Source organism: Martes martes, assembly GCF_963455335.1.
Source record: "Martes martes genome assembly, chromosome: 9".
In the NCBI taxonomy this organism is placed as follows: Eukaryota; Metazoa; Chordata; class Mammalia; order Carnivora; family Mustelidae; genus Martes; species Martes martes.
In genome coordinates, this window is record NC_137896.1 from 89,411,740 (window position 1) to 89,424,053 (window position 12,314).

A 12,314-nucleotide genomic window follows, 5' to 3' on the forward strand; every position below is an offset into this window, starting at 1 on the left:
CCCCCTGCTTGTGCTCTCTGACAAATAAATAAACAAAGTCTTGAAAAAAAAAACCTATATTCTACAAACACACCAATGATATAAATTAGGTAATATGACAAAAAAGTGAAAAAATATATTTAAGATTACTTCTTTAGTATATGGAGTTCATGGCAGTTGCTGCACTATCTAGCTGCATGAATAAATAATGACTATAAGATATTAAATACTAAAATATATTATTATATAAGTTATAATCAATGTTATATATGAATTATTATTGTTATGTCAATGTTATACTAATATATAAATATATATTTACATTTATATGCATATGAATGTGTATATAATTGGATGTTTTGTTAATACGAATGTGTCAACTGACTTTTTTTTTTTTTTTAGGATTTATTTGTCAGAGAGAGAGGGAGTGCACAAGCAGGGGGAGTGGCAGACAGAGGGAGAAGCAGGCTCCCTGCTGAGGAAGGAACCCGATACAGGGACACAAGACTCCATCCCAGGACCCCAGCATCATGACCTGACCTGAAGACAGATGCTTAATCAACTGAGCCACCCAGGCACCCCAGTGTCAGTTTATTTCTCTCAGAAGCCAAAATCCACACGAATCTCTTTCTTCCTGTACTCTTTCACTCTGCACGTTCCCTATTCTCAGTAAATGTCCTCTTCTTTCTCTAACTATTCTCCCCTTCATTTTGCCTGATCTTGCACCCAAACATGGCAGGCAGAGAATCCTAGAGGCCCAAGATTCTACAGTGGCTGTTTGCAAGGGGGGGTGGAGGCTACAGTAACTGCCACACTGGATACACTTAAGTGAGAAGGAAAAAGGAAAAGTATCCCGAATGCCACCAATGCCTCTTACCTATAAAAGAACAGTATGGCAGCATGCCCGTGTGGCCCCAAGGGCCAGAGGTAACAAATTACGGGCAAAAGAATTGCAACCAAATGCTGGAAAAGGAAAGGTCTGCAATCAGCTGTGTCCTCCAGCTCTCTGCTGTTTGCTTCTAACGGGCAGAATTCATTTCGGGAAGTGTCAGGCACCGAAAAGAAGACCCTTGCTGCTGGAAGTTGACCCGAAGTAACATCCACAGGTGTAAGAATGCAAGGTCAAGGCTTGTCCCAGAAACAATGCCTATGATGAAGGAGAGAAGAGCGATCTAAGCCCAGCCCAGCCCAGTCCAAGAAAGCCAGAATCCAAGGAGAAGAAACTGAAAGAGAAGAGCCTGCACCACATCATTCCCTACAAGGTGCACTCAACAGACTTCAGCCTATTCTTTAATCAAGTTACCAAAAGAGCTTTTTAATCCCTTCCTTTGCTCCTTAAAAGCTTCAGTAAGTTCACTGATCAGATCAACTAATATTATTTGAGAACACCTGTAATTGTTCAACCTAGATGTGCCTTTCCATGATCTCTAATGATGTTAATTAACTGTATACTTATAAATGTAGAATACACAAAATAAAATATGATACATAGAATATAAATAACTATTTGCTGATTATATTAATGAACATCTCTAAGAAACGTTGAGATGATTTCCTGAACATAAGAGCCTGGGGAAAGTGGGGCTATCACATCTGTCTTATAGGGTTAGGTACCACTTAGGTGTTGTCTTAGCTCTCCTACCACTCCTTCTACCCAATCCCGTCTTGCTATTGGGAATCTGACCTCCCCATTGGCTCCCTCATACCTTTAAACTGCCTGCTTTGTGACATCATTCTCCCACCAAACCTACCACCACCTGGTAGAATCTTGGGGTTTCCATGGAGTTGTCTGTAAATAAATTTGGATCATCGCAAGTGACCAGTGACCAGTGACCTTCGTACTGGACACATGCGCTCTTTGGCTTCAGCCGCTCCAACATCCTCCAGGATCGGCTCCTCATCCCTTGTTTCTGCAGTGGATGTTTCTTCTTCTTCTCTGACCATGTCTGGTAAGGAAAGAAACTTTTAAAAGTTTTTCATTGGATTTTTTTTGTCTCTAAAGTTAGTTGTAGGTTCAAAATAACATAGACTAATGGGGGAAAGAAAGTACTGAACTAAAAATCTGGAGAACTCATTCCAGTTTTGACTTTGGCATTTACTAGCTGTGTGACTTTGGACAAGTCATTGAATCACAAAATCTGTTTTTTCCTCATCTGTTATGTTAGGATGTTAGATTGGTTGTTCTCTCTGGTCCCTTTCTTTTCTCATTGTGAGTCTTAAAGGGCACCCATGGAGAAAATGAAATCAGAGACTTCTTGAGAGTGTTTCGACAGAAAGAGAGGAAACTTAGGTTATGTAGAAACCTAACTATTTACCAAGAAGTTTCATCTGAAATGTTCCCTCCACTAATACTTCAACTGTAGTATTTTAAACTCAGTGCTGTTCAGAAAGTTAGAGTCATATGATTTGAAGTTTTCTACCTAGCATGGGCAAAAAGGGAAAACAGGGAAAGAGGAGGGAGAAGAGTGGGCTCCAGGGAGGCACGTCTTCGAAGGTAAGGAAGTTCAGGATTGTTTCCTTCAGCCCAGGCCAACAGGAACCAAGGGGGAGGAGAAAATATGAGAATGAAGGAGAAGCAGGGCACCTGAGTGGCTCATTCAGTTGAGCCGCTGAGCAGTTGAGCATCTGCCTTGGGCTCAGGCCATGATCTCCTGAGATGGAGCCCTGCATCAGGCTCCCTGCGTGTTCAGCGGGAAGTCTGCTTCTTTCTCTCTCTCCCTCTCTCTCCAGAATTTAAAAAAAAAAAAAAAGTCTTAAAAAAAAAAAAAGAATGAAAGGGAAGAGCACAGAGGAGCTCTCAAGAAAAAAAGAGGTAGTTTAGGATGGAATGTTGGAGAGAACCAAAGATTTTAAATTAAAGCAGAAAGAGCATAAACTGAAATCTGCTGTGACCAGGGCCAAACAAAACTGACTTTAGCAAACACTTCCACTACTAGACTAGGCAAGAAAGGATGGCCAGAATAGGGCATCACTAGGAAAAGTAGCTTACGGAAAAGTCATACTCAGTTGTCTGGGTTTTGTTCATTCCTCCCTGAACACAGATGGCACTTAACAGTTTAAAATGTAAAGCATTTTAGAAATATAATTTAGAAAGGATGCTTCCTATCAACAAGCAACTAATAAAAGTGGCTATCTAAGGGGGCTGAAAGAAACAGAATTTTCAGTTTTATTTCATTTTGATTTTTAAGCTACATAGATGTTTTGCCTATTAAAAATCAGACTAAGTTTGTTGAAAAATTGGCGTCTCCTAGATTGAATCATAAGACTGCTTTTCATCTCTACAGTTATTTTCTTCCCAACACAGAGGGCACACATCTGTTTTTAGATCTTAGTGAGCAATCTAACAAGAAAAGAAATAGAAAAAGAAAGTCAAGCCCCACATCTCTAATTCCACATTTATCTAAAACAGTTTTGTGGAGTCTCTGGTTTTCCTACATTAAAATTTTTTAAATTTGAGTTTAGTGACGATGGCTTTTTTGGGCTTTGAGGGTGACATTTTCCTAGATGTTGAAGATGATTAAAATATATTTTTGGATGAGTATAAAAACCTTCATGATGCTTTTTTAAGTGTTTTTTTTTAATTTTTTATTGACATATAATGTATTATTAGCTCCAGGGGTACAGGTTAAGTGTTCTTTTTTGTTATACGATTATATTGAAATATATATTTCTCTTTTTATTGTTTTCTTCTGATTTTATTTAAATTTTTAACTTAAGTTCAGTTAGTTAACAGAGATTATATTATTAGTTTCAGAGGTAGAGTACAGTTGAAATATATATTTCTACTAGACCTAGTACCTGTTACTTGCTGGGTAATATTCAGAAAAAAATGTGAATGAACACAATAATGGAATTCCTTTACAGTTATTATTTCCCTCTCTGCTCTGTACCAGATTTTATTGAAATATTTGTAAAAATTATGGCTACATTTACATTCACATTCATGGCATTTGCTACTTGTGAGGCAATTTTTACTTATCTGTCTACTCTGAATGCACTGGCTAGGAACTCATTCAAAATCACTTTCTATTATGGGTTGTGTTCTGGCCAAACAGGGTAGCAATATTCACTTCCACTATTTTGCATGCATGATACAGAACTTCATTTATTAGCTCACTACATAGCCCAGTTTTTGGTAATATCTATATATTTCTTCTTAGTTCTGTAATACATGTTTTTCATGATTTGTCTGTCTTTCCAGACCATATTATATCTTCCTTCAGAAATATAAAAAATATAAAAATATAAAAAGTGTAATGTATCACTTTCATTCACATTCATGCAAGAATTATTTCCATTATTATTGTTGTTATTATTATTATAACCACTTTATAGATGAGTAATTTGGAGCTCAGAGAGAGTTTAAATAACTTTTTTCTTTCAAAAAGCACTTCCTGAGAAACACACTCTCAGGTAGTCATTTTGAGGTAAATCAGAAACCAGGTTTTAAAGGGTAAAAATGACCCTTTTTCCTTTAAAAAAAATTTTATTTTCAAGTAGTCTCTATAACCATCATGGGGATTGAACTCACAACCCTGAGATCAAGAATCATACACCCTTCTGACTGAGCCCATCAGGCACATCAAGAGGGACCCTTTATATTTACCAGCTGGACTGAGCTGTACGTGAACTCTGGGTAACAGCATGAGAAGTGCACAAGCCCAATGAGACACCGAAGTTACAATGGTCATAGCTGTACTGTTCTCTAATGTGGGGAGAAAAAGTCTATATGCGTTCATTTCTCCTGGTTTCTGGCGGTATTGGGCTCAGAGCAGAGTCCTGGCAAGAAGTCAGGATCCTTAGGCTCTGTAGCCTGATAATGAGACCTAAAGTCGGGGGAGACCTCAAATAAGTCGAAGTGACCTCTCTGAGCCTCAGTTTTGTCCCTCAGAGAATGAGAACATGAGACCAGAGGCTCTCCGAGCCGTCTGGAGTGCTGAAACGCTTCATTCTGGGAAGCGGATGCAAGTGGCTGCAGGGGCAGGCCCCCGGCAAAGCTAGGGCAGGGAGAAGAAGGCCGCTTCTGGCCTGCAGAACCATGTGTGAAGCACATTGCCTGGGTCTGCTGCACGCGGGGGGCCCTGACTGGGAGCCCGGGCGGTGACTAGACAAGAGAACAGAACCACCATCCTCCATGGTTTGCCTTTTGGTATCTCAGCAAGGGTTGGTATCAGAGGCTTCCCTGGTAGCAACAACTTTAAGATAATGCTGTTCCTCGAGCATAGAATTGATCCATCCCCCTGATTTTTCATCACCCTCTTGTTCCCTACAGAAAATTTCCCAAATCCATCTTTGCTGGGACCTCCAAACTCTCTGCAGCTCTCCCTCCCCGTGGTAACCAATGCAGCTTCCCTGACAGGAAACGTCTGCAACTTCTCCCGGGTCTCTGCTCCAGCGGTCAGTTCCGCATGGCTGCTGCCATCAGTTTCTGGCGCCTCCTTCCAGCCACTCATGGGGAGTGCCTACCTTTACCAACATTCCAGCACAACTATGTTGTCTGGGGTTACTGGCCAGAGCCAGCTTTCCACGGCAGCTGCTTCCTATCCCGGGGTTTTCGAGTGGGATGTCACAGGAAGTACCGAAAAGAAGTCCTCTTCACTTGGAGACTTCACTGTCACTGTCATTGACCAGGACGCGGCTGTGTCTTCCATGTCTCTGGCAGCCCCGTATGATAAAACTTCAGAGGCCAGTAGCATGGTCTCTCTGTACCCATCCCTTCCTGCCAGCCTTGTTCAGGGAACACCATCTCAGATGCCAAATCAAGGACACAGCCTAGCACTTCCCTACCAGGAAGGAAGGCAAGTATATTACTATAATCAAGGCACACTGGGGCCTCTACTGTCTGGAGAATTTGGCCCCTGCTTGCAGTCCTATGGCTCAGTGTCCTATGCGGGGAGTAGGGCCTCTGTCCCTCAGCCGGAAATGGTAATGGTCCTCAAGGAGGTTCAGCCCGCAAACGTCCTACCACCAGCTTCCACCTCTGGAATTTACTACTCTGTGTCTGCTCAGCCCATCACAGAAACAAGTTTTCAAGGTGAGTAGAGGCATCGAGAGGGAGAGAAACAAGGTCAGCGTTCAAAAAGAGGGTGAAACCTGCAGCTGAGAGCTAGCGAGTCCACAGATTGACAGAACTTAAGTCCTGAGACAGAAATAACCACGACCCTCACTCGGTGCTCTCCATCTTCGGGCTCTGTTTCAGAAGCCTGCATGGAGGTGGGAAGGGGGCACACTGTGATGGCCAGCTAAGCTGCAGGGGCAGGAGCCCCAAGAGCATAGTGAGGGCTGCCACACATGTCACCGTCCTAGCCAATCAGCCTCCCCATACTGTCCCACGGTAATGAGCTCCCTTCCCTGAGCTATTGCTTCAGTGTCTTTGGAAAGTGTCTCGGAACTCTTGTTGGGATGGAGCCAGTTTAACTTTTCCTCACTTCCTTAATTCACACCAGGATTTGAGACCTCACGTTCCGAGATCCTGTCCAGAGCAAGCAGGCTAAGAATTTACCCTCGCTTGTGTATTTTATCAGGAAGAGCTCCATTCCCTCTCCCAGGTCACGGTGTGAAGCATTCTTATTCTCTAAGGAAAGGGGAGAGACTTGAAGTGACTCTATATGAGAAGGCTAGGCTTTGTTGAGAATTTCATAATATAAAAACCACTTCTTATTTGACTTATAACAACCCTATAAAATACAAAGAAAACCAAGAACCAATGACACCAAATGATCACCTGTAAGAACTAGAAGTCGCCTCCTGTATCTCCTAGCACACCCTGCTGTCCTTGATCCTTAAGAAAGGCTGGTAGAACCACCCTGCCCATTGCTGGAAAGTACACGATTCCTGTGTTAGTGTGTAGGGGGAGCATCTCACTTACCAGGGAATGACTTTTTCCTTGATTCCTTTGTAGTGATGGAGACTTCCCTGGGGATGGAGACTTCCCTGGGATTACAACCTCCAAGTCAGACATATCGTCTGCCACAAACTCCAGAATTCCCCAAGTCCTGCAGTAGCAGAAATATCCAGATCCTTGAAAGTAACCCACCACCTGAGCTTGGAGACATCTCAATGATAGCTCCAGTCCAGAGTTCTAATAATGTCCTGGCATTGCCTCCAGCTCCAAGCCAGGAACAAACAGAGAATAAGAATGTGGATGATATTAAAACCAAGCTTTCAAAGTCTCTGGATGTCTACCAGATCCCAATAGAAAACCAAGATCCTCCCCTACTTCCTTTAGAAATTCCTGATATTCACCAGCTCCTGGCCTGCATCGATCCCCTGGGCCAGGAGGAGAAGCCTGTTTCTGAAAACACCGATCTGGGAAAAAATACCCTGGGTCTTGAAGACCAAGTGACCCTTGAAAATGGGATTGAATCTAGTAGTGGTTTTGCAGACATCGCTACACTGGTGGAGGACATTCATCTTCCCCAGCTCTTTAATTCCTTGGAAGACCTTGATGAAGCCAAAGGTCCCAAGGTGATGAAAGCCAAAGATACCAGAGTCAGCAAGTTGAAACAGGTGCAAGAGAAGTCAAGCGTCGTAAAGGCTCCCTCTGATCACGTCAGGAAGAACAAACACAAAGCCACTGAGCCGATCAACGGCGCTCCCAAGACCAAAATCCAGGCGAAGAACCCAGAGTGCCTGTTAGGGGAAGAAGTGATTATTTGCGATGTTGCAGACGGTGACAGGGCTCCTGTGAACAGGGCCAAGCATTCCAACAGCAAGTCTCAGAAAGCGGCATCCAGCAGGACCAGCAAAACGAAGAGCCATGGGCAGGAAAAGACCAAAAGGACCAGAGAAAACAATCCCAAGAAAGCAGAAGAGAGTAAGCAGTCTGGAAACAAAGTCAAGGCAGAAGAGAAGCCAACCATTCCCAAGGGGAAGCGGAAGAAAAATCAACCCGAGCTTAGCCAAGAGAGCTTTAAGAAGCCTCGAAGTTGCCTAGGCATGCACATGTTGGAGTCTGTGCAGGTTTTTCATGCCCTGGGGAAGAAGAGTGATAAGAAAACCGGGCTGTCCTCCTCCCGGGCCCTGGTAAGCTCCAGCAACTCGAAAAATGCCCAGCCACCCCCAGCTATCAAACCATGGCTTGATACACCACGTGAGGGCAAAGGTCCTGAGAAAAAACAAGTCAAAGTCCAGAAACTAAGCAAAGGTGCTGACGAAGAGTGTCCATCTCCATCCCAGTATGAGCTCCCACCTCCTGGGAAGGTCAAGTTGGTGCCTTTGCCTTTTCCAACCTACGAGAAGCCTCAAGCTCGACCTGTTTCTCGGAGGCCACAGTCTCTGGCCTCACATCGGTCTAACATGGCTTACCCTGCCCGGCCTGGTTCTACTAGCTCAGCTCAGCCTGTTGCAGTCAATTCATCCCGGCCGACTCCCGCCTCCTTGACAGGTCCTGCCAGACCAGCTCGGCCAATTTCAACCAATCCCACCCGCCCGGGCTTGACCAACCTGACCCGGCCTAGTGTCCCGCAGTCTGCTGCCTCGAGGCCTGCACCCTACAAAACATCATCTTGCACTTCTCTCCAGCGGGAGCCTGTCCCCACTGCTGTGACCAAGCCCCAGTCACCACCCAAAGCTCAAAGCCAATTTCTACTCCAAGACTTCAGCTTTCAACCAATTCCGTGGAGGAAACCCAATGTTCCTGAGCCAGTCATGTCAAAGCCCATCACAAAAGAGCAGAGGCCAGAGAGGGAGGCCATGAAGAGGCAGGCTCAGCAAGAGCGTGAGAATGCTGCCAAATACACCTCTTTGGGGAAAGTGCAATATTTCATTGAGAGGGAAAAGGATATGGATATTGCTCGATACTATGGCTATGCAATATAAGAGATGCTAAGATTGTTTGTACCACTCTGGGTACCCACTGTTCATGCATATATAGATAGATAGGTATAAGTTTCTCTATTTATTTGCATATATTTTAAGACTTAATAAAACATCATAAATAGAATTAGTAGATTAGAAATAAAGAAGCCTTTTGAGTTCTGAGATGCTGTTAACTGTGGTCTTTCTTTGGTGTGGGTGGGGATCAAAGGCTGCATGAGAAAGAAAGAATGGGAAGTTGGATGGGAGAAAAGAGAAAAAGGTAAGAAGAAAAGAAGAAGAAGGAACTTGGTCTAGGCCTAGGAAGGCCAAACAGGAAGGGAGATTTTATGGGTTCATAAAAAGCAGGAGTGGGGGAAATGGCAGAATCAGGGTCTGAGGTGAGGCTTAAAAGAAAATTTTGAGTAGACTTGAAGATGACAGATGAGTCTTGCTTGATAGGAAACATGTAAAGCTTTTCATGGAGATTGGCCCTACATCCCATGTCCACCAGATAGGGATTTTTGAAAACAAGAGACTCGGGACACCCCTCCAGAAGGTTTGGGTTGCTTTATCCATTTAGGACTATGGTTGGGTAAGGGGAGTACGAATCATAGGGGAATCTACCAGATGGATGGCAAGGGCTCACATCTATCCTGGGGACAGCTGGTAACAGGAGCCTAGCCAAGTGACCTGCAGCAGCAGGAGGGCCCTCCAGAACCGGGCCTGGGATAAAAATCACCGTCTCCTAAACACCTGTGCACCAGGCCTGCGAATGCACCACTCCAGTGAATGTGCACGACAACATGCAAAGCTAGTCCCGCTGGGCCACTTGACTAGTGAGATTCAGTAATGGGCTGAGATCACGCTGCAGGCGGAGAACAAGGCTTCCATTTGAGGCCTGCAGGGCTCCAAAGCCTTCAGTATTTGCGAGCGCCCGTAGGCAGCCAACCCGGCTTTCAGAGCACAGCGTCCAGAGGTTACTGGTCGTCGAGATCAAACTTCTGGAGGGACCTAAATGTTAACTTGAGGGGCCTGCTAGGTCGTCCTCCATCGACCCTGGCGCGCGTGCCGTCTTCTCTAAACATGTCCAACCGAAGCTCACGAGAAAAATCCGCTGGAGGGGTCCCTCCCCTCAAGGTAAGAACAGCGGATGTCGGAGCGCTCCGGGTAGCGCGCCTACTAGGGCAGCACGCATGCGCCAAGGGTCTAGCTGTGCTGCTTGGGACCTGGTGAGGCCTCAGGAGGGAGGAGAGGAGAGGGGAGGGGAGGGGAGGGAAGGGAAGGGGAGGGAAGGGAAGGGGAGGAGAGGAGAGGAGACGGGAGGGGACTGGGAGGGGAAGGGAGGAGGGAGAGGAATAGAGTTGGGGCAGGGGAGAGGAGAGTGGGGAGAGGAGGGGAGGGGAGGAGTCTTAAAGGGAATGGCGTGGGGGAGGGCGAGGACTGCCGAAAGTCACCATGGGAAAACTGGTACTTTGCATTTTAAAATTATTTTGTATTGAGATATAATTAGCATACCATAAAAGTCACCTTTTGAGACTGTGAATTTAGTGTCATTTAGTAATTTCACAAGCTTGTGCAACCATCATTATCTAACCCCTAACGTTCTCACCACCCCAAAAAGAAACCCCCTTAACCATTAGCAGTCACATCTCATTCCCTCCTCCCTTCAGCCCCTGACAACTAGGGAATCTGCTTTCTGTCTGTCTGGATTTGACTTTTCTGGGTATTTCATATGTATGAAATAATACAATACACGACCTTTGTGTCTGACCTCTCTCACTCTCACTCTCACTGACCTTTGTGTCTGCCTGTCTTCAAAGTTCATCCATGTTGTAGAGTGTCCACATCATTGCCTTTTAGGACTGTGATAATTCAATTGCCTGGTTCTATCACATTCATTTAACCATTCATCAGTTTGTGGACATTTGGGTTGTTTCTGCTAGTATTTTACGTTTATTGAGAGTTTATTCACTCCATTTCACAAATAATGAGATAGGCTTGGAGAGTGTCAAGAATTTGCCGAAGGTTAAGAGCTAGCAATCCGGGGAGTTGGGGTTTGATCTCAGGCAGTCAGACTTCAGAGGTAATCAATTCACATGATAGGACAAGGTACAGAAGGCTTTCAACAGAAGTATCTAGCTGCCCATTTCCCTGCTCCCTTAGAGACATCTACTTTTGCCACACTGTGAATCCTTCCAGAGAAATTATTTGTCTCAACATGTATATATCACAGTGTTTTGACTAATTTGTCTCACTGATTTGCAATGTCACTTTTATAGCATGCTAAATTCTTACATGTGTTTGTATTACTCTTTTCAGAGTTGTCCTGGCTTTTTTGCCAATCTTTTGTATTTGCCATTTCTCTAGAATTCTTTTTATCTTCTTTTTTATTTTTAAAAATTTCCTATTTTTCTTGTTTGTTTCACTTAAGGCATTATCCATTATGTTCAATAACTCTTGTTATTTTCAATTAGAGCCTTCATTTCGGAAATTTTTAAATTTATTTTTAATTCTGTCCCGAGCTCTTTCACCTCACCAAATTCTGATTTATGTTGTTCTTTCTTTCTTTCTTTCTTTTTTTTTTTTTGTTTTGCTATGGTAAAATACACATACACAAAATTGACCATTTAACCATTATTAAGCATAGAATTCAGCTGCAGTAACGACATCCCTGATGTGGCACGACCATCCACACCATCCACGTTTAAAATAATTATGTCCAAAAATTGAGCAGGACTCGGGAAAGACGGAGGCAGCAGCCTAGTATTTGAATCTCTCCAACCTTCTCACGGAAATAGAACAAAACCCAAAATGCCATTTGCCACTTGCAGAGGTTTTTCATCACCCCAAAAAGAAACTCTGGAGCTGTTGGATGTTAACTTGCCCTTCCCTCGCTTGCACCGTATTCTTTCATCTTTTGCATTGTGTCTTCTAGCTTGTTTTGAAATTGCATGTTCCGACTTTGATTTGTTTTGTGGGCCTGTCTTTTGGGACTTGCTTTCCACGTCTGAGGGGACGCTCTTCTGCTCCTTATTCTCATTTTCTGATGCTGCATGTAGAGGCTGCTTTTTTAGGCAAACTGATTGGAGCGACCATGTGGCTGGATACACTCGGACCCATTGGGCACCCACCTCAAAATATCCATAGGCCCTAACTAACCACTGGGCTACTTACAGCCAGGCACAGTTACAGCAAAAAATTGCCTACGTCCCATCCCTCCCCACCTTCCCGCTTTAAATACAGCTCCACCCGCTGTCTCCTCGCGGACACCCTCCTCCTTCTGTACCGCTGCCGCCACCTTGCGGTGGATTAAATAAACTTCTCTCTCCTTTGTTCTGCCTCCGGGTGAATTCCTTCTCCTTCCAGCCCCGAGCATCCCTCGGATCCTCTCCCCACACCTGGGGGCCCGCCAAGCGATCTGATGGAGACAGACCCCACACTACCTTTGTATAAAACTAGATCTCAATCCTTTGTTTCTTGTCCATGTTTTAAGTGAAATCAGTGTTCATGCACTTGGGAAAGGAGTGGTGGTTGAG

At 44.3% G+C, this 12,314-nt stretch overlaps 1 protein-coding gene across 1 annotated transcript; it reads left to right on the forward strand.

The window, feature by feature from the left end:
- Positions 1–1,828: 1,828 nt before the first annotated feature.
- Positions 1,829–8,799, forward strand: LOC308349642 (uncharacterized protein C2orf78; the record flags this gene model as incomplete). The annotated part of the gene is made up of 3 exons (XM_080814426.1): positions 1,829–1,928; positions 5,252–6,013; positions 6,881–8,799. The coding sequence occupies 3 exons, from the start codon at positions 1,829–1,831 to the stop codon at positions 8,797–8,799; spliced, it is 2,781 nt and encodes a 926-aa protein (XP_080670552.1).
- Positions 8,800–12,314: the final 3,515 nt, after the last annotated feature.